Below are 19475 nucleotides of genomic sequence, written 5' to 3'. Positions count from 1 at the left end.
CAGGAGGAATGGGATACAGGGGAACTTAGCTGCTTGGATACAGAATTGGCTGGCCAACAGAAGACAGCGAGTGGTAGTAGAAGGAAAATATTCTGCCTGGAAGTCAGTGGTGAGTGGAGTTCCACAGGGCTCTGTCCTTGGGCCTCTACTGTTTGTAATTTTTATTAATGACTTGGACGAGGGAATTGAAGGATGGGTCAGCAAGTTTGCAGACGACACAAAGGTCGGAGGTGTCGTTGACAGTGTAGAGGGCTGTTGTAGGCTGCAGCGGGACATTGACAGGATGCAGAGATGGGCTGAGAGGTGGCAGATGGAGTTCAACCTGGATAAATGCGAGGTGATGCATTTTGGAAGGTCCAATTTGAAAGTTGAGTACAGGATTAAGGATAGGATTCTTGGCAGCGTGGAGGAACAGAGGGATCTCGGTGTGCAGATACACAGATCCCTTAAAATGGCCACCCAAGTGGACAGGGTTGTTAAGAAAGCATATGGTGTTTTGGCTTTCATTAACAGGGGGATTGAGTTTAAGAGTCGTGAGATCTTGTTGCAGCTCTACAAAACTTTGGTTAGACCGCACTTGGAATACTGCGTCCAGTTCTGGGCGCCCTATTATAGGAAAGATGTGGATGCTTTGGAGAGGGTTCAGAGGAGGTTTACCAGGATGCTGCCTGGACTGGAGGGCTTATCTTATGAAGAGAGGTTGACTGAGCTCGGTCTCTTTTCATTGGAGAAAAGGAGGAGGAGAGGGGACCTAATTGAGGTATACAAGATAATGAGAGGCATAGATAGAGTTGATAGCCAGAGACTATTTCCCAGGGCAGAAATGGCTAGCACGAGGGGTCATAGTTTTAAGCTGGTTGGTGGAAAGTATAGAGGGGATGTCAGAGGCAGGTTCTTTACGCAGAGAGTTGTGAGAGCATGGAATGCGTTGCCAGCAGCAGTTGTGGAAGCAAGGTCATTGGGGTCATTTAAGAGACTGCTGGACATGTATATGGTCACAGAAATTTGAGGGTGCATACATGAGGATCAATGGTCGGCACAACATTGTGGGCTGAAGGGCCTGTTCTGTGCTGTACTGTTCTATGTTCTATCCCACCCAGCCCCGTCCCCCTATAATCCACCTAATCTACACCTCCCTGAACACTATGGGCAATTTAGCATGGCCAATCCACCTAACCTGCACATCTTTGGACTGTGGAAGGAAACCAGAGAACCCGGAGGAAACACTCTCAGACATGGGGAGAATGTGCAAACTCCACATGGAAAGTGACCCTAGGCTGGAATCGAACCCAGGACCCTGGCACTGTGAGGCAGCAGTACTAACCACTTTGCCACCATGTCTTGTTTAATCTACTAGCATTCACAACATAATCCATTGATCTTGTGTGTCAGCTGTGACTCCCTTGGCAGCACTAATACCTCTGACTCAGAAGATTCGAGATTCAAAACCCACTGTACTAAATTTGCCCATAAATCTGTAAGTAGAAAAAATATCCTAAAATCTAGTGCAAATCTAGTAGAGTTTGATTAAAATAAGCTCATTGTCTCCTGAGTTACTGAATGTTCATGTAGTTTAAAAGTACTGGTATATATTACTAATGTACTCTTTAAGTTGTTAAGAACAAATTACAAAATCATCTCAAGACAAACCATGACCATATTTGATTTATTGTACTCCTATTCACCTAAGTACAGTGAAAAATTTTGTTTTGCGAGCAGCACAGGTAGTTCATAGCAAACAAGGTCACTCAGATCTTAGAGTGCTTAGACAGAGTGAGGAATACAAGGTTATAGCTGCACAGGGGGTACACCATGCAAGGTTAACATTAACATGATCAACATTATTCGGAGTTAGAGAGGTCCATCAAGAAGTCTAATAATAATAGGGAAGAAACTGTTCTTGATCCTGTTGGTTCAGTATCTTCTGCCTGATGGAAGAGGTTGAAAGAGAGCATTACTGGGGTGGGAGGGGTCTTTGATGATGTTAGTAGCCTTTCTGTGGCAACGAGCCACGTAAACGGAATCAATGTAAGGAAGGTTGGTTTCCGTGATGGTCTGGACTGTGTACATAACTTTCTGCCGTTCCGTACGATCCGGGGTAGAGCAGTTGCCTTACCATGTCAATATGCAACTGGATAGAATGCTTTTTATAGTGTATCTGCAAAAGTTGATGAGCGTCCTCATTAATATGCCAAATTTCCTAAGCCGCCTAAGGAAGAAGAGGCATTGTTGTGCCATCTTGACCGTTGCATCTACACGGGAGGTCCAAGACAGATTGTTAGTCATCGTCACTCCTAGGAACTTGATGCTGTTCACCTTCTCTACCTCAGCTCCATTGATGTAGGTAGGGGCATGTGCTCCTCCTTTCTTTGTCAATGATCAGTTCTTCCTTTTTTGTCAACATTGAGAGAGAGATCGTATCATTGCACTGCAAGACCAAGCACTCTATATCCTTCCTGTAATCTGATGCATCATTGTTTGATATCCTGCATACCACAGCGATGTCATCAGCAAACAAGTAGATGGCATTTGTACGTAATTTGGCTACACAGTTATGGATGTACAGGGAGTACAATAGGGGCCTGAGAACACATACTTGCAGAGCATCAGTATTAAGGATTGTCATGGAGGTGCTGCTTTCTAGCTTCACTGATTGTGGTCTGTTGTTCGGAAAGCTGAGGATCCAGTTGCAGAGGACAGAGCTGAGACCTAGGTCTTGGAGTTCTGAGATTAGTCGGGAAGGAATAATCGTGTTGAAGGTGGATCTGTAGTCGATGAGTAGGTTCCTGATGTAGATGTCCTTTTTATCCAGATGTTCCAGGAATGACAGTAGGACTAGGGAAATGGCGTCCATCGTGGATCTGTTTCCCCAGTAGGCAAATTGCAAGGGATCAAGGCAGGCTGGGAGGCTAGATTTGACATAGACTATATGACCAGCCTTTCAAAGTTCTTCATGATTATGGAGGTCAGAGCAAATGGACGGTTGTCGTTGAGGCACATTGCATGTGCTTTCTTTGGTATTGGGATGGTAGACTATTACTATTACCTTCCAATTCTAGTGACATTATTGCTACATATCTGTCTGTTTTGCTTGATAATTGGTTTCTATGTGAGAATTTGTTACATATAATTACTGATTGTATTATAAATTAACAAAAACAAACAATCTAAAATAAATAAAAATGTTGTCATTTGATACTATTTGCCTTTGTGTTTGTAGATATTTCTGATATTAAAGTACAACAGGATTTCATGAAATGATTTGAACATGTAGCTAGCAATGATGTAAAGTCTACAAAGACAATATCTCAAATGCATCAATTAATGCTGTAATGTTGCTTAAACAACACAATTGTAATGGAAAATTTAAAAGTTTATAGATGATCAATATTGTAAAATAATGAGAACAATACTGGATGGTCAAGATAATCAAGAGCTTTTACTGCAAAAATATGTCACATTCATTTTGCAAGCCTGTCTTGTGTTTACCCCCTACAAGACAACTGATCCATATTGCAGTTTTCTATCATCCGAGAATCTCTCCCTAAATATAGAGTCAAGGTCCTAGCTATAGAATTATAGAGCATGGAAACAGACACATGGGTCCAATTAGTGCATGCCAACCATGTTCCTAACCTAAACTAGTCCCATTTGCTTGAATTTTGGCCCATATCCCTCCAAACCTTTCCTGTTCACGGATTTATCCAAATGTCTTTTAAACATTGTAACTGTACCTGCATCCACCACTTCCTTTGGCAGTTCATTCTGTAAACTAACCACGCTGTGTTTTTTAAAAAAAAAAGTTTCACCTCATGTGCTTTTTAAATCTTTCTCCTCTCTCACCTTATAAATATGCCCCCAAGTTTTGATCTCCCTGCCTTCATGCAAAGATCTTTTATCTTTGCTGTTCACTGTATTTATGCCCTTCATTATTTTATAATCTTCTATAAGATCAACTTCCTACCATCCAGTGAAAAAATGACCCAGCCTATCCAGCCCATTTTTATAACTCAAACCGATCATTTCCAGCAACATCCTGGTAAATCTTTGCTGAACCCTCTCCAGTTTAGTAATATCCTTCCTATAACAGGGTGACCAGAACAACACACAGTGGTCCACAAGAGGCCTCCCCAACATCCTGTACAACCTCAACATGACGTCCAAACTCCTACACTAAAAGGTCTCCGCAATGAAGGCAAGTGTGCTAAAAGCCTTCTTAACCAGCCTGTCTACCAGTGACACAAATTTCAAAGAATTATGTACCTGAAACTTTAGGTCTGTCTTGTCTACAACACTACCCAGGGCCCTACTATTAACTGTATAAGCCCTGCCCTTGTTTGTTTTACCAAACTGCAGTACCTCACATTTATCCAAATTAAACTACCTCTGGCACTCCCCAGCCCTGTGACCCAATTGATCAAAATCTCATTGTAAGCTTAGATAACTTTCTTCACTGTCCACTTCAATCATTTTTTTAAAAACGGTAATGTGTTGCTGTTCTTTTGACATTACACCTGTTATGGTAGGCAATATTCAGTTATCTACTTGTTGATTTCTGATTCATTAACTGTATAGTTATAAGTTCCTTATGAGGAAGTGATGCTGTTTATTGTAATCGCAATCTATTATTTAGAATACTTGCACTCATGAATCTCAATATTTCATGATATATTCATTTTTAGATGTGTTAGTTATGTCTGTAGATTTAGAATTCTAGGTTGCCTTGACAGACTTCACAGTATTCATAATCAGTCCTGTACTTTTGCCAAGCATTTATATTTGTGTTTTCTTAGCCCTCCGTTTACCCCCTGAGAAAATGGCTGACCTGGTGGCATTTTGGGAAGTTGCTCTAAGCGATGGTGTTCACAAAATAGAATTTGAGCATGGCACCACCTCAGGAAAGCGAGTGGTTTATGTTGATGGAAAGGTAAGATATCATACTGGCTCAACCATTATATTTAATTTGCCAAGATTTTTTGTATAAAACTCTCCTAATCAATAAATAACGTTTGTGGTGTCATGCTAATCCATTCAGACCAAAAAGTTATAGAATAGAACTGTAGTTGGGATATCAGTTGAAATGATGTAACTAATATTGATGTTGGTTCAGAAGAATGAAAATTGAGCAAACCTTCAACTGTTCAATAAGCCATGTTGAGAACTAATTCCTTCGCCTCCATCGGATCTGCTCCCAGGATGAGGCATTCCACTCCCGCACATCCCAGATGTCCTCGTTCTTCAAGGGCCGCAACTACCACACACACACCACCCCCCTCCCCCGCAGTGGTCAAGAACGCCCACATTTCCCGCACCTCAAGATACAACGCATCATCCTCCGACACTTCCGCCATCTACAATCCAACCCCACCACCAAAGACATTTTTTCCCACCCCACCCTTGCCTGCCTTCCGGAGAGACCACTCTCTCTGTGACTCACCTGTCCGCCCCACACTCCCCTCCAACCCCAACACACCCAGCACTTTCCCCTGCAACCGCAGGAAGTGCGACACCTGCCCCACACCACCTCACTCACCCCCATCCCAGGCCCCAAGATGACTTTCCACATCAAGCAGATTTTCACCTGCACATCCGCCAGTGTGATATACTGCATCCGCTGTACACGGTCTGGCTCCCTCTACATTGGGGAAACCAAGTAGAGGCTTGGGGGCCGCTTTGCAGAACACCTACGCTCGGTTCACAGTAAACAACTGCACCTCCCAGTCGCGAACCATTTCAACTCCCCCTCCCATTCCTCAGACGACGTGTCCATCCTGGGCCTCCTGCAGTGTCACAACGATGCCACCCATAGGTTGCAGGAACAGCAACTCATATTCCACTTGGGAATCCTGCAGCCCAATGGCATCAATGTGGATTTCACCAGCTTCAAAATCTACCCCCCCCCGCCCAACACATCCCAAAACCAACCCAGCACGTCCCAGCCTGCCTAACCTGTTTTTCCTCTCCCCTATCCACTCCTCCCACCTCAAGCCGCACCTCCATTTCCTACCTACTAACCTCATCCCACCCCCTTGACCTGTCTGTCCTCCCAGGACTGACCTATCCCCTCCCTACCTCCCCACCCATACTCTCCTCTCCACCTATCTTCTCCTCTATCCATCTTCAGTCCGCCTCCCCATCTCTCCCTATTTATTTCAGAATCTTCTCCCCAACCCCCTTTTCTGATGAAGGGTCTCGGCCCGAAACGTCAGCTTTTATACTCCTAAGATGCTGCTTGGCCTGCTGTGTTCATCCAGCTCCACACTTTGTTATTAACATCTGTTGCAATGCTTTTCATTGTCAAGTAACTTGCCAGCGCTGTGTCCATACAAGAAAATTAGTTATTTGGACAGATTTTCAATAGTGCTCAAGAAATAATATCCAATAGGCCAATATGTTATTAATATTATATTATTAAATTCATGAGAATTGTTTGTTTAAATTAACAGGTTTTTAATTTTAAAAAATTTAAACATTTTCATTTAAAAATAATAAAATTGATTTTTTAACTGATTTTATAAAACAACTTCAGTCATTGCAAAGTGCTGACATGAGGTAGGTTTTACAATCAATCGTTGCAATTAAAATATAAAGTACAGAAAATTATAGAACAGAATAAATTGGGACTTTAAGTTATTGTCGTTGAAAGTCTCGTAACCAAAAAAGTTTGTAAATTGTGCAACTGAGATGTGATATTGTATTATTCTAAAATCTTATTGTTCTACATCTTAATTCAGTTAATTTTTTTCAGCAAGATAGCTGATAGCTGATGTTAGTCCATGGCAAAGAAAGGAACACCTTTCCATTTTGAGCATTAAATCATTAATTCTCATGACAGATGCACATTAATGCAACATCACCTCTCCAACCTGGAATACCGGAGACAAAGTGCTTTCTAGATATCAGAATTTTCTGGATAATAGAATGACATTACAAGTATGTGAACTAGAAAACACATTTTATATAAGTACTGCTCTGAAACACAATAGTGATAAAAATAGTTTAAACTTTAAAAGATACTTATCCAGTTGCTGTATCTTCCATGTTTCTGCTCCCGGAGTACTGTACTATGTCATTTGCCCTGCTGAAAAATTTCCTGAGTAACTGATGTTTCCAACCAGTCAATTTACGATCTGGAGTGGCAACTATGTATGACCCCATTACATTCCTTCAGATACCTAATTCACTGCAGAGAGAGGCTGCTCACCAATCCCACCACCCACTCCAAACTTTGCCTTTGTCATGCCTGAGTTACACAGCTAACAAAAAGTTGCAAGGTGTTTTGATAGATTGATGGCAAACTGGCATTGAGGAAATAAAATAGAAGTATTAGACTTGAACTTTATCACTATGTATGCTATGTTACAGATCGTGCATGGCAGATGATAACATGGGGGGTCTAATGTTTAGTACTTCTAGGGATTTTGCTGGTTGGTTACCCATCAAGCAATAAGGTTGGCTTGAATTCTATGGAATTGTGAGACGGAGGATCATTTAAAACAAGTCTGACCAATGTCAGTTCAATTACTTGTGAGTGCTGCTCTGAGAGGTTACGTGCTGATGCCCAGAATGGGCAAGAAAGAAACTTAGAACATATTGCTAGCTGTGGTCAAGTACTTGAATGTCACCCTGCATAGTTCTTCAATCCCTGTTTTCGTGGAAATGGCAAATGATGCCCCTGTCACCTCTGTGTATCTCAAAGCAGGAATCAAAAAATCCGTTTCCCTTAAGTGCTTAAGAAGATCTCCAGGGCTATTTTTTGATCTTTGAGGATGACCTTTTGAGTTTCAGGAGCTCCTTTATCATTCACGATAATTCCTTTCACAGATGATGCAGTGAATATACTAACATTGTCTTCTGTATTTGTGGTGACCTATTGGATATTTACATTCGTAGCAGCAGGATTAGAATAATTCAGCAATAATTATTATTATGTTCCCAGCTGATGTTCGTATTGGTTCACTGGGATCCCAAAAAGTAAACCTAGCTTGATGGACACATTTGGTTTTTATTTCAAACTATGGAGCTCTGCTGCTGAACACATTCACAGCTGTCTGCCTATGTGCATTTAACACCAAGTCTTTACTGAACAAGAGAAGACATGAACTTTATTACAGTAGCCAAAATGGTTGAGTTTAATTACCATCAGAAAATGATTCAAGCTGACACTACACCTCTTTTTCCCAGCAGTGTTCTTCAGTAAACAACCAAACTTCAGGGAAGGGTCATCACTGTGTCCTTTTCAAGGCTTCTTGCTCAGGATGCCACAAGTGCAACTGGTTTTCTATCGGTGAACTTCCGTGCATTTGCTACATCTTCTATTGGCATCTCCCTAATGCATTGCAAACTATTTCTCACTAATTACCATAGTAATACAGTAATACTATAATATTAGTATTACTAATACTCACCTTACAGTAACTTCGAAGCAAACATGTTTTCATTTCTTAGGGTCTCGCAGGAATGCCTGAGACTAAATGGAGCTAGGGAACCAGTGATCATTATTTTCGTGAAGGGATAATCACTGCTGACATGACGGGCCAAATGGCCTCTATCTGACTTTGGGGTTTCTGTACTTCACTCTAAAGGTTATTTCTATTATGTATTGACGATCCCCAAGGGATCTTATTGTTTATACTGAATATAAGGTAGTTTATCTGCTTTTGTTTTAATGTTCCAGCATAATCAAATGAACCTTGTGAAATTTTCAAGTAAGACAACCATTAGCTGGATGTGCACAAAAAGAAGCAAAACCTCTGCAATAATTTGTCAAAAAAGAATGCTTATTGGAAATTAAATGCTGATGTGTCATCATGATTTTGTTAGTATATTAACTTGGCTCAGTTGGGAGCTGGTTCCTTCCTTCAGTTGCAATATTTAAAGTCCACTCCATTATGGATTTGAGCTGTCAAATGTAGTTTAACATCCAGTGCAGTACTCCAGGAGCATTGCTTTGTTTGACGTGCCACCTATCAGCAGTAAATGATTCTGAGTTTGTTCAAAGACCAGGGAGATTTTTCATTGTCTCAGCCAACATTCTTTTTTTTTCATAGTTTGACAGAAATAGATTATCTAGTGATTAATTTATTTGTTGTTTGTGAGACTCCAAATGCAAAGTGCCTGCTAATGATATCTACCTAATTGTGATTGTACCACAAATAAAGACAGTATAAAAGAGAGGCTGCAACTCTAAAGGAGTTTGCAGAAGCAGAGGGACCTGGGTGTCTATACATATGGTTACTGAAGTTGGCAAGACAGGTTGAGAGAACTGTTGGTAAACCATACTGTACTCTAGGCCTTATTAATAGAGTAGAGTACCTGTGTTAATTGGCTTGAATGCATTCTATATAATCTGATAATTTATCAATCTGTTTGTTTTACTTTCCTTTCCATGTGATGGTTTAACAAGCTTTCCTTTCTAGCCTCTGCTGATTGATTGATTTTGTTCTTTTTAATACTCTAATGGTGTGTTAAATTGTGTAACGTAGTGTTAGTCTTTGATTCAGCATACAATGTTTTATTTATTATAACTTGGTTCGGTCATTAAAGTTTGAAAATCTTCAGTCATTGTTTATTTTCTTTGTGTGCGACGAACAATATTTTATTGTCAGGAGGTTATACGGAAGGACTGGATGTTCAAACTTGTTGGGAAGGAAACATTTGCAGTTGGAGCTACTAACACTAAAGCAACAATCAATATTGATGCAATTAGTGGTTTTGCTTATGAATACACATTGGAGATCAATGGGAAAAGCCTTAAGAAGTACATGGAGAACAGATCAAAAACTACAAACACATGGATATTAAATCTGGATGGAATAGATGCACGAATTGTGCTGGGTAGGTGCACATTAGGGTATGTTTTGTTCCTTCGTTGCAATTGACTGTATATATATATTGACCTGGTTTAAGAAATCTATAAAGTGTTTCTGAATGGTTTCTGTCTAAATTCAGTCATTTTAACATGTACTCATCAGTCCATCTCTGGCATGATGTATATTTGCTGCACTTTCAACTTCCTTATAGTCTAACCCCTTAGAACCTTGACTACCTCTCTGAACTAGTCTTTCTTGTTGACACCAAGATGTCGCTTTCCTTAGACACTTCTCCTAACACCTTTTTAAATTGCTGTCATCAGACTCTTCAAAAGGCACTATCAAACTTTCCATTCTCTTTTGAGGCTATTTTATTGCTAACCTCTCTGTTTCATTCCATAATTCTTGAACCAAACGCCCAAGAAAATTTGTGCTCACTTTTCCCATTTATTGCATTCAAGTTCTTACAATTGCTTTGCCATTTGCGCTTGGCAGTGACACTTCCCCATACACAGTCAGCATTCTTTGGAACTGCAGTTATGATATACTGTCAATTTTACTCTTATCGTGACATTTTGCTTTGGGGGTTGGTGGTGTGACCTTAAAATCAAAGCTAGACTTTTCAAGGGTGATGCCAGGAAGCACTTCTTCACACAAAGTATAGTGAAAATCTGGAACTAACTTTCAATAAAAGCTGTTAAGATATAATCAATTTGAAAATCACAGAATTGTTACAGTGCAGATAAAAACCATTTGGCCTATGCACTCAAATGACCATCATTAATGAGTGCCAATCTCCTGCTTTTCCCCATTCCCTTGCACACTGTTTTCATCCAAATAATCATCCATGCCCCCTTGAATGCCTCAATTGAACTTTCCTTGATTTGAACTTGCCTTCACCACATTTCCAGAAAATAAAATTGTCAAAAGGGAACCTAATACCTTTGCCTAACAAGAAACAATGGTTTTGGAAGTAAGGCAGATATTTGGAGTTAAGATACTGCGCAGCTATGATCTAATTGAATGTTTGAATGTACTTGAGGGGCTAAATGACCTACTTTTTCTATGTTCTTATTCCAAAGCAGGGCTTCTTAAAGCTTTATTAGCCTCACAAATTCAATCTGATGTAAACTAAGATTTGTTCTTTGGACCCCAGCCACAATGAATCCCATTCCCCAGTTCTGTCCTTTGTATCTCTATTGATTTCCTCTTCCTGGTATATGTTAAGTGTCCACTTCAAATTTTCAAACTCACTGTTTGTTGATTCTTTAAATACTGGAATAATTGGTCTCAAGAAATTTTGATTGTTCAGCAGCCCTGTCAATGATTAATCTGGAGTGAAATCCTGAAAACAGGTGTTAGAACTATGATTTGCATATTCGAGTCTGCTATTGCCAATTATGTGTGGGTACTCCCAACCGTTAGAAGCCACCAGTTTCCGGTTTGGCTGTCAGCACAATTCCTTATGGTTTGGGCACAGGGATAGTGGTTTGAAACTGGTCTCAGCAACACAAATTTTTGTTCAAATAATGAACGCTGCTTTTTATTCTTGTACTTTATACCTCGATTTCTAAATTCCCATTAGTTTTCTATTGGTTTGTTTGGTTAGACACAGGTTTGAGACGAGTATATTTTATGATTTTCCCCAGGTCTTCATTCATCCACGTCTTCAACACCTTTTATATATTCTTCCATATTGTTCTTCCTAAAATGTGTTGTATCCCACTTATCCACATTAAATTTGATCTGTCACACATTGTTAAATCTGTAATCTGTCTTTTTCAAGGTTTTTTTATGATATTTTACACAATTTACCAAAATCTATTTGTGTCGTCAATAAATTTCTAAGACTATGACCAAATCATGTATATTCAGGAACAGAAGTGAACCTAGTACAAGCTGGTTGCAGTTTGCCACTTCCAAGACTTTTCCAGCATAAGCAATCTTGTTTCTTGTCCATCCTCAACTTGATAATATGTTTTGCTACATTCTGTATTATACCAAAATTTCTAAATTCTTTATTTGTTTATTATCTTTGCAGTGAGTTTAACTTCGATGCTCTCCACAATCCCACTTTTTAATTTCATTTTAATACACCTGTAAAAGTCTTCACTTTTTTTTAAATATTAATCTGTCATAGTTCTTTCTATTCCTTTACAGTTTTCACTGCATTTTATATTTGGGTTATCATTTTCTTCAGTGTAACACATCCCAGAGTCAAGTGTAATGTTTTTCCTTTCTGCAGATTTTTATGCCCTTATCAAAATAACTGGCCTAATTTTATAAACTACAATCTCATGTGCATTTATTTTTATTGTATGCATCCACCATAAAAAAAATCAAATCACTGTTGTTTATTGGTAACTAAATGTGAAGAAATGTTACTTTAGTTGAAGGAAAAGTAAATTAGAGAAATAGTTTGGCTAGCAAAATAGAGAAATTGAGAAATACACTCTTAACATTTGGTATTTTTCTCTAATAATTTTAATCATTCTTTGACTTTGGTCCTGTGCAGAGAAGGATACCATGGATGTTTGGTGCAATGGGAAGAAAGTGGAGACAGCAGTAAGTTTTACAAGCTTACAGATTACTTTACTTTTCTTTTGTATTGAAAGGGAGGCATCCAAACTAAAATATGAATTTGGTTAATAAACTTTGTTTTTCTTTTTAGGGTTGCATTTTCAACAAGAAAAATTTTAAATAACCCACTACATTAATTAACTTAACTTATAATGATGAAACAAATGACCAGTCTTTTATCATCAGATTTGAGGGTGGGAGGACCTGTACAATCCCTTGGATGGCCTGCTCTAAACTTAAAGCACCAAGGTTGCTGTTCTGATATTGCACATGTGTTATTATAGTTGCCCCAAGAACTGAAATTGCGTTCATTTAGTTTCACATACAAATTTAACAGAACATAGAACGTAGAACATAGAACATGACAGCACAGTACAGGCCCTTCGGCCCTCGATGTTGTGCCGACCTGTCATACCGACCTCAAGCCCATCTAACCAACACTATTCCATGTACGTCCATATGCCTATCCAATGACGACTTAAATGTACCTAAAGTTGGCGAATCTACTACCGTTGCAGGCAAAGCATTCCATTCCCTTACTACTCTCTGAGTAAAGAAACTACCTCTGACATCTGTCCTATATCTTTCACCCCTCAATTTAAAGCTATGCCCCCTCATGCTCGCCGTCACCATCCTAGGAAAAAGGCTCTCCCTATCCTCCCTATCTAACCCTCTGATTATTTTATATGTTTCAATTAAGTCACCTCTCAACCTTCTTCTCTCTAATGAAAACAGCCTCAAGTCCCTCAGCCTTTCCTTGTAAGACCTTCCCTCCATACCAGGCAACATCCTAGTAAATCTCCTCTGCACCCTTTCCAAAGCTTCCACCTCCTTCTTATAGTGCGGTGACCAGAACTGTACGCAATACTCCAAGTGTGGCCGCACCAGAGTTTTGTACAGCTTCACCATAACCTCTTGGTTCCGGAACTCGATCCCTCTATTAATAAAAGCTAAAACACTGTATGCCTTCTTAACAGCCCTGTCAACCTGGGTGGCAACTTTCAAGGATCTGTGTTACTGACTTGAAAGGCATGAATAATGCTTCAGTTAGATAGGGTAATGAACTAGAAAGACTAGCACAATTTTAAATGTAAGAATGCTGAATCTGTCATGAATGTCTTTTGATTAAAAAAGGGAAAAATTAACCTGAGCCCTAACCGTCATCACCCTCCCTGGAATACGTGTGCTGAAAGTTCAAGGTCAGAAATGAATCGAGTGCAATACAATCTGTGCTTCCCCTCCAGCTAAATAGCCTTCCAACATTCAACTACTTGGGTTCAAACTCGAGAATGTGCAGAGATATAGAGAGAATTTTTTTTCCTTTTTATGAGAGAATCTAAAACCAGGAATTCCTACTTAAAACCAAAAAGTCAGGAATTATCCATTTGAAACAAAAGTTAGATGATTTTTTTTTGTCATGAGTGTTTAGAAATCTCTAACTGGAAAAGTGGTGGCAGCAAAATCCTTGAATATTTTTAATGATGTGGAGGTGCCAGTGTTGGACTGGGGTGGACAAGGTCAAAAATTGCATGACACCAGGTTATAGTCCAACAGGAACAAAAACAAAGTGGCTGCAAAAGCTTAACTGGTCTGGCAGCGTCTGTGGAGTAGAAAACAGAGTTCATGTTTCCGGTCCGGTGACCCTTCCTCCAAAAATAGGGACGTTGGTGGGATAGGGAGTAAACAATAGGATAGAGCCCAAAGAGAGAGAAAGACAGTTGGACAGACAAAGGAGTTGCTAACAAAAAGGCTGGGAGGGTGAGTAGTTGTTAATGGGGACTGTTAGTGACTAATAACGGGGTGTGTAGTGGCAGGCTATGTGGTAACAAGGCCTGGTGTGTGGGATTGGGGCTGGGACATGGCAGAGTTTAGGCCCTAAAGTTATTGAACTCAATATTGAGTCCAGAGGGATGTAGCAACCCCAAGTGGAAAATGAGGTGTTGTTCCTCCAGCTTGTGTTGGGCTTCAGTGGAACACTGCAGCAAGCTGGAGACAGAGATGGTGGCCAGGGAGCAAGGTCGTGCATTGAAGTGGCAGGCGACAGGTAGTTCAGGGTCTTTTTTGCGAGTAGAATGTAGATGTTCTGCAAAGCAGTTGCCAAGTCTATGCTTCATTTCCCCAATGTTGAGGAGACCACATTGTGAGCAGCGAATGCAGTAGACTAGATTCTCGAAGTGCAGGTGAAGTGTTGCTTCACCTGGAAGGTATGTTTGGGCCCTTGGCTTCTGGGGAGGCAGGAGGTAAATGCACACGTGTTGCACCTTTGCCGGTTACAGGAGAATGTGGCGTAGGCTTTTGGGGATGTGTTGGGAGTGATGGAAGTGTGGACCAGGGTGTCCCGGAGGGAACGGTCACTGCGGAAGGCGGACAAGGGAGGGGAGGGGAGGGGAATTGGTGTCCGGTGGTGGCATCTTGCTGGAGGTGGTGGAAATGGCATCTGATGATCTTCTGGATGCAGATGCTGGTGGGATGTTAGGTGAGGATAAGGGGAACCCTATCACTGTTGCGGGAAGGAAGAGAAGGGGTAAGGGCAGATGTGCGGGAGATGGGTCGGACCTGATTGAGGGCCCCATCAATAATGGAGCTGGGGAATCATCGTTTGTGGAAGAATGTGGACATTTCGGAGGCTCCTTTTATTGAAGTTGGCCTCATCTGAACATATGTGATGGAGACGGAGGAACTGAGAGAATGGGATGGAGTCTTTACAAGATTTGGAGTGTGAGGATGTATAGTCCAGGTAGCTGTAGGAGTCGGTGGGTTTGTAATGAATATTAGTGGCCAGTCTATCCCCAGAAATAGAAACAGAAATGTCGAGGAAGGGAAGGGAGGAGTCAGAGATAGACCAGGTGAAGGTGAGGGCAGGGTGGAAATTGGAGGCAAAACTGAAGTTTTCCAGTTCCAGATGAGAGAGGGAAGCAGCACCGATGATATCATTGATATATCAGAGAAAGAGTTATGGGTGGGGACCGGAATAGGACTGGGACAAGGAATGTTCCACGTACCCCACGAAGAGGCAGGCATAATTAGGGCCCATGCAGGTACCCATGGCAACCCCTCTTAGAAGTACAAAGGGATCTGGGAGTGTTGGTCCAGGATTCTCTAAAGGCTAACTTGCAGGTAGAGTCTGTGATTAAGAAAGCGAATGTAATGTTGTCATTTATCTCAAGAGGGTTGGAATACAAAAGCAGTGATGTGCTTCTGAGACTTTATAAAGCTCTAGTTAGACCCCATTTAGAATACTGTGTCCAATTTTGGGCCCCACACCTTAGGAAGGATATACTGGCGCTGAAGCGTGTCCAGTGGAGATTCACACGGATGATACCTGGAATGGTAGATTTAACGTACGATGAATGGCTGAGGAACCTGGGATTGTATTCATTAGAGTTTAGAAGGTTTAGGGGAGATCTAATAGAAACTTACAGGATAATGTATGGCTTAGAAAGGGTGGACGCTGGGAACTTGTTTCCATTAGGCGGGGAGACTAGGACCCGTGGGCACAGCCTTAGAATTAGAGAGGGGTCAATTTAGAATGGAAATGAGGAGACATTTCTTCAGCCAGGGAGTGGTGGACCTGTGGAATTCATTGCCATGGAGTGCTTTGGAGGCCAGGATGTTAAATGTCTTCAAGGCAGAGATTGGTAAATTCTTGATCTCGGAAGGAATCAAGGGCTACGGGGAGAGTGCAGGGAAGTGGATTTGAAATGCCCATCAGCCATGATTAAATGGCAGAGTGGACTCGATGGGCTGAATGGCCTTACTTCCACTCCTATGTCTTATGGTCTTATGGTCTCTTACCTGAAGAAAATAAGAGGAGTTGAAAGAGAAGTTGTTGAGGGTGAGGACAAGCTCAGCCATGTGGAGGAGGGTGGTGGATGGGGATGGTTCAGGTCTTTGCTCCAGGAAGAAGCGGAGAACCCCAAGACCCTCCAGGTGAGGAATGGATGTGTAAAGGGATTGCACATCCATAGTAAAGAGGAGGTGGCTGGAGCCAGTAAACTGGAAGCTTTGAAACCGGCATAAGACGTCAGATGAATCATGGATGTATATGGGTAGGGATTAGACCATGGGGAGAAGACTGAGTCAAGGTAAGAAGAGAGGAGCTCCCTTCATCCCCTATAGTTCAGCAGGTTTATTTGAAGACACAAGCTTTTGGACTCTCGCTGCTTCTTCAGGTGTCAGTGAGAGAGGTGGTACCAGATACAGAATTTATAAGCAGAAGATCAACCATAAAATTGATGCAAATGTGTTGAGCAAATCCAAGAAGTCTGTTAAATCTTTCATGAGTTAGAAAGGATTAATATGCAAATTCAAGAATTTCTTTCAAGTCACTGTCCCAAGATAACTAAAGGTTTTTTTCACCATCATTTCTGAGAAACCTCACCGGACCTGAAACGTAAACTCTGTTTTTTCCCTTCACAGATGCTGCCAGATCTGCTGAGCTTCTCCAGCAACTTTGTTTTTGTTCCTGATTTACAGCGTCCGCAGTTCTTTCAGTTTTTGTTAAAGATTTTATCAGTTCCCTCAGTTCACCGGAGGTGACCTCCCAGGTCAGACAATGAATTTTAGGTATGAGGCCTTGTTTAGAATCTGGCTATGTATCGATTTGGAGCCAGACTGGTTTTATTTCCAAAGTAGGGATTTATAAAATGCTACATTGACCGTCTGCGAATAACAAGATAAAAGTTTTAATGATCTACCATATTCATGAAACACATCTAAGTGGGCTGTACAATATATCCACTTAATTCCACTTAGATTGGATAGATTTTAAGTATGCTATTCTAGTGTGTCTTTTCATTGAAATGTTAGTACCTTATCCAAATAATAAAGTGGCATTTTAATTGTTTTTCCTGCTTGCCTAATCTACTGCAAAAATGTACAGCTTTGAATGATGTGAAACAATGCCAACTATTTAACAGCATAGGCAGGGAGATCTTGTGAGGTGTATTTAACGGTGATCAAGCTGAATTCACCTTTATTCATTTAGGAAATGGTAGGTGCACTGAGAATTTCAGCATCCCCACCCTATATTATAGGTTGGAAAGATGGTTGGCTGGGCATTCATTATGCCTTATGTGAGCACCACCCTCACTCCCATCAAAAATGAACCGTGCAGCTGCATGTAAAATCCAAGACTTGACCCCATTATGTGGTGTTAGGTAGCATTGACAGTTATGATGTATTTCTGTTAAGACATTAAACTGAGGCCAGTAAGTATCTCTAAATACTGCTGTTTTAAGAGCAGTATTTCATTGATGTTCTACTAAAAACAGATTTACAAGTTATATATCTCATTGTTTCCTGTTTATGGATCATTGCACAAATTCTAAAAGCCTTTAGAATATTAGAACATTGGTCAGTGCATTGATTATAGAAGTTGGGATGTAATGTTGTGGCTGTACAGGACATTGGCGAGGCCACTTTTAGAATACTGCATTCAATCCTGGTCGCCCTGCTACAGGAAAGATGCTGTTAAACCTGAAAGGGTTCAAAAAAGATTTACAAGGATATTGCTGGCGTTGGAGGGTTTGAATTTTAGGGAGACGTTGAATAGGCTGGGGCTCTTTTCCCTGGAGCATTGAAAGCTGAGGGGTGACTTTGTAGAGGTTTATAAAATCATGAGGGGCATGGATAGGGTGAATAGCCAAGGTTTTTTTTTCCCAGGGTAGGAAACTCTAGTACTAGAGTGCTTAGGTTTAAGGTGAAAAGGGAAAGATCTAAAAGAGACTTGAGGGGTGATTTTTCATGCTGAGGGCAGTGCATGTATGGAATGAACTGCCAGAGGAAGCATGGTGGCTGGTACAATTGCAACATTTAAAAGACATCTGGATAGGTACATGAATAGGAGGAATTTAGAGGGATATGTACCAAATGCTGGCAAATAGAATTAGATCAATTTAGGCTATCTGGTTGGCATGGACAAGTTAGACAGAATTCCTCTATTAACCATAAGATTCTATATTGATACAAGTCCCTTTGTTGACCTAAACCATTTTATTAATGTTATAGGGTGAATTTGTGGATGATGGCACTGAAACTCACTTCACTATTGGGAACCATGACTGCTGTATCAAAGCTGTTAGCAGTGGGAAACGAAGAGAAGGAATAATCCACACTCTTATTATGGATGACCAGGAAATTCCTGAATCTGCTGAGTGACTACCTGTACACCAACCATACAGAAGAACAAATTTTCTTGAAAAATTATTCAGATGCTCTGATATCATTCATGCCACAATATGAAGAAATACTACTCTTGAAGATGTTGGTTGAGAAAATTCATATTCTGTGCAATAATCAAACTTCAAAGATAATTAGAATTAGTTGGTTGACCTAAAACTACTCTGTTGCTATGCGACCATCAATGACAAACATTTTATGAGTAACTACAGCTTTTCTATTCTCTGTATTTCAAAGCAAATTATATGGGGTGCATATCAATAAAATACTCAGTACAAGGAATGAATTAAGAAATATTAATTTTTAAAATTGAAACATCATGTTAACTTTCATGTTTTTAGTTTTAATGAATTAATCCATTCTTTTATAGTGTAACTAGTTTTCACTATTTTGTGACAATAGACCTCTTCCATATCTTCTAGCATTAAACACCATAGAATCATTTGAAAAATACAAATATAATTCATCAGTTTTTCAAATTGTGCTGTGCACCTCACATTATGAAAAAACACAGCTACATTAAATAGGTTGAGATTTCTTTACCTGGTAAATTTGCATTTTATTTTCAGCGGCAAGGCTGACATAAACATTGATATGGACAAGAAAGGAACTTTATTCGGAACACATGGCTTTCAGGCTGTATGCTGTTCTGTTGATGCACGTCCATGCTGAAACCAATGTCTGGTACAACAATTGCCAGGTCATTTTTTTTTTAAAATGATGCTCCCTAAACAAGAGTTTATGTAAATGTTTTAAACTGTTTCATGTAACTAATCCTGTTTGCCTCAATACATTGAAAAATATGGGCCCAAGTAGGCATATTGTATTGGTAGAGTTTCTTTTTATGGAAGACTTTATGATATGGACATTTTTTTTAATACAAATAAATGTTTTTGCATTGGA

General features: G+C 40.3%; 1 protein-coding gene across 2 annotated transcripts in view; it reads left to right on the top strand.

The window, feature by feature from the left end:
- The window catches only part of faima (Fas apoptotic inhibitory molecule a), a 30271-nt gene extending 10796 nt beyond the window's left edge, over positions 1–19475 (top strand). For both annotated transcript variants that reach the window (XM_048535274.2, XM_048535273.2), the window contains 4 exons: positions 4794–4927; positions 9609–9837; positions 12328–12377; positions 18402–19475. In XM_048535274.2, the coding sequence (XP_048391231.1) occupies positions 4817–4927; positions 9609–9837; positions 12328–12377; positions 18402–18551 (540 nt within the window). In that variant the 5' untranslated portion in view covers positions 4794–4816 and the 3' untranslated portion in view covers positions 18552–19475. The remainder of the gene's footprint in view (positions 1–4793; positions 4928–9608; positions 9838–12327; positions 12378–18401) is intronic.

Source organism: Stegostoma tigrinum, chromosome 7 (genome assembly GCF_030684315.1).
Source record: "Stegostoma tigrinum isolate sSteTig4 chromosome 7, sSteTig4.hap1, whole genome shotgun sequence".
Taxonomy (NCBI): domain Eukaryota; kingdom Metazoa; phylum Chordata; class Chondrichthyes; order Orectolobiformes; family Stegostomatidae; genus Stegostoma; species Stegostoma tigrinum.
The sequence above is the reverse complement of the archived record's forward strand: the minus strand, read 5'-3'. Positions and strand labels throughout refer to the sequence as shown.